A 367-nucleotide genomic window follows, 5' to 3' on the forward strand; every position below is an offset into this window, starting at 1 on the left:
GTCACACCCCGCCGCCCGAGCTGGGGCCCGGCCCCCGCGAGCTGGGGGTCCCCCCCGCCGAGGGGGCTGCCCACAAGACGCTCTGCAATACCTCCATCCTCAGCAGCAGCCTCCAGTCCCTGGAGTATCTCATCAACGACATCCACCCGCCCTGCATCAAGGAGCAGATGCTGGGCAAGGGCTACGAGACCGTGTCTGTGCCAAGGCTCTTGGACCACCAGCACGCCCACATCCGCCTGCCCGTCTACAGATAAGGAACCGATGCTGCTTTTCCCAAACCCAGGGCGAGGACTTCGGCACGAGCCGTGCTCCCTTCCGGCACCGCGCGGGTACCGGACCGTGGCGGCGAGGGCGGGAGGGGGCGGGG

General features: G+C 68.7%; 1 protein-coding gene across 1 annotated transcript in view; it reads left to right on the top strand.

The window, feature by feature from the left end:
- The window catches only part of FAM222A (family with sequence similarity 222, member A), a 16656-nt gene extending 16402 nt beyond the window's left edge, over nucleotides 1–254 (top strand). The window contains exon 4 of the mRNA XM_009880379.1: nucleotides 7–254. Coding sequence (XP_009878681.1) covers nucleotides 7–254 — 248 coding nt within the window. The remainder of the gene's footprint in view (nucleotides 1–6) is intronic.
- Nucleotides 255–367: the final 113 nt, after the last annotated feature.

This window comes from Charadrius vociferus, unplaced genomic scaffold (assembly GCF_000708025.1).
Source record: "Charadrius vociferus isolate BGI_N301 unplaced genomic scaffold, ASM70802v2 scaffold332, whole genome shotgun sequence".
NCBI lineage: Eukaryota > Metazoa > Chordata > Aves > Charadriiformes > Charadriidae > Charadrius > Charadrius vociferus.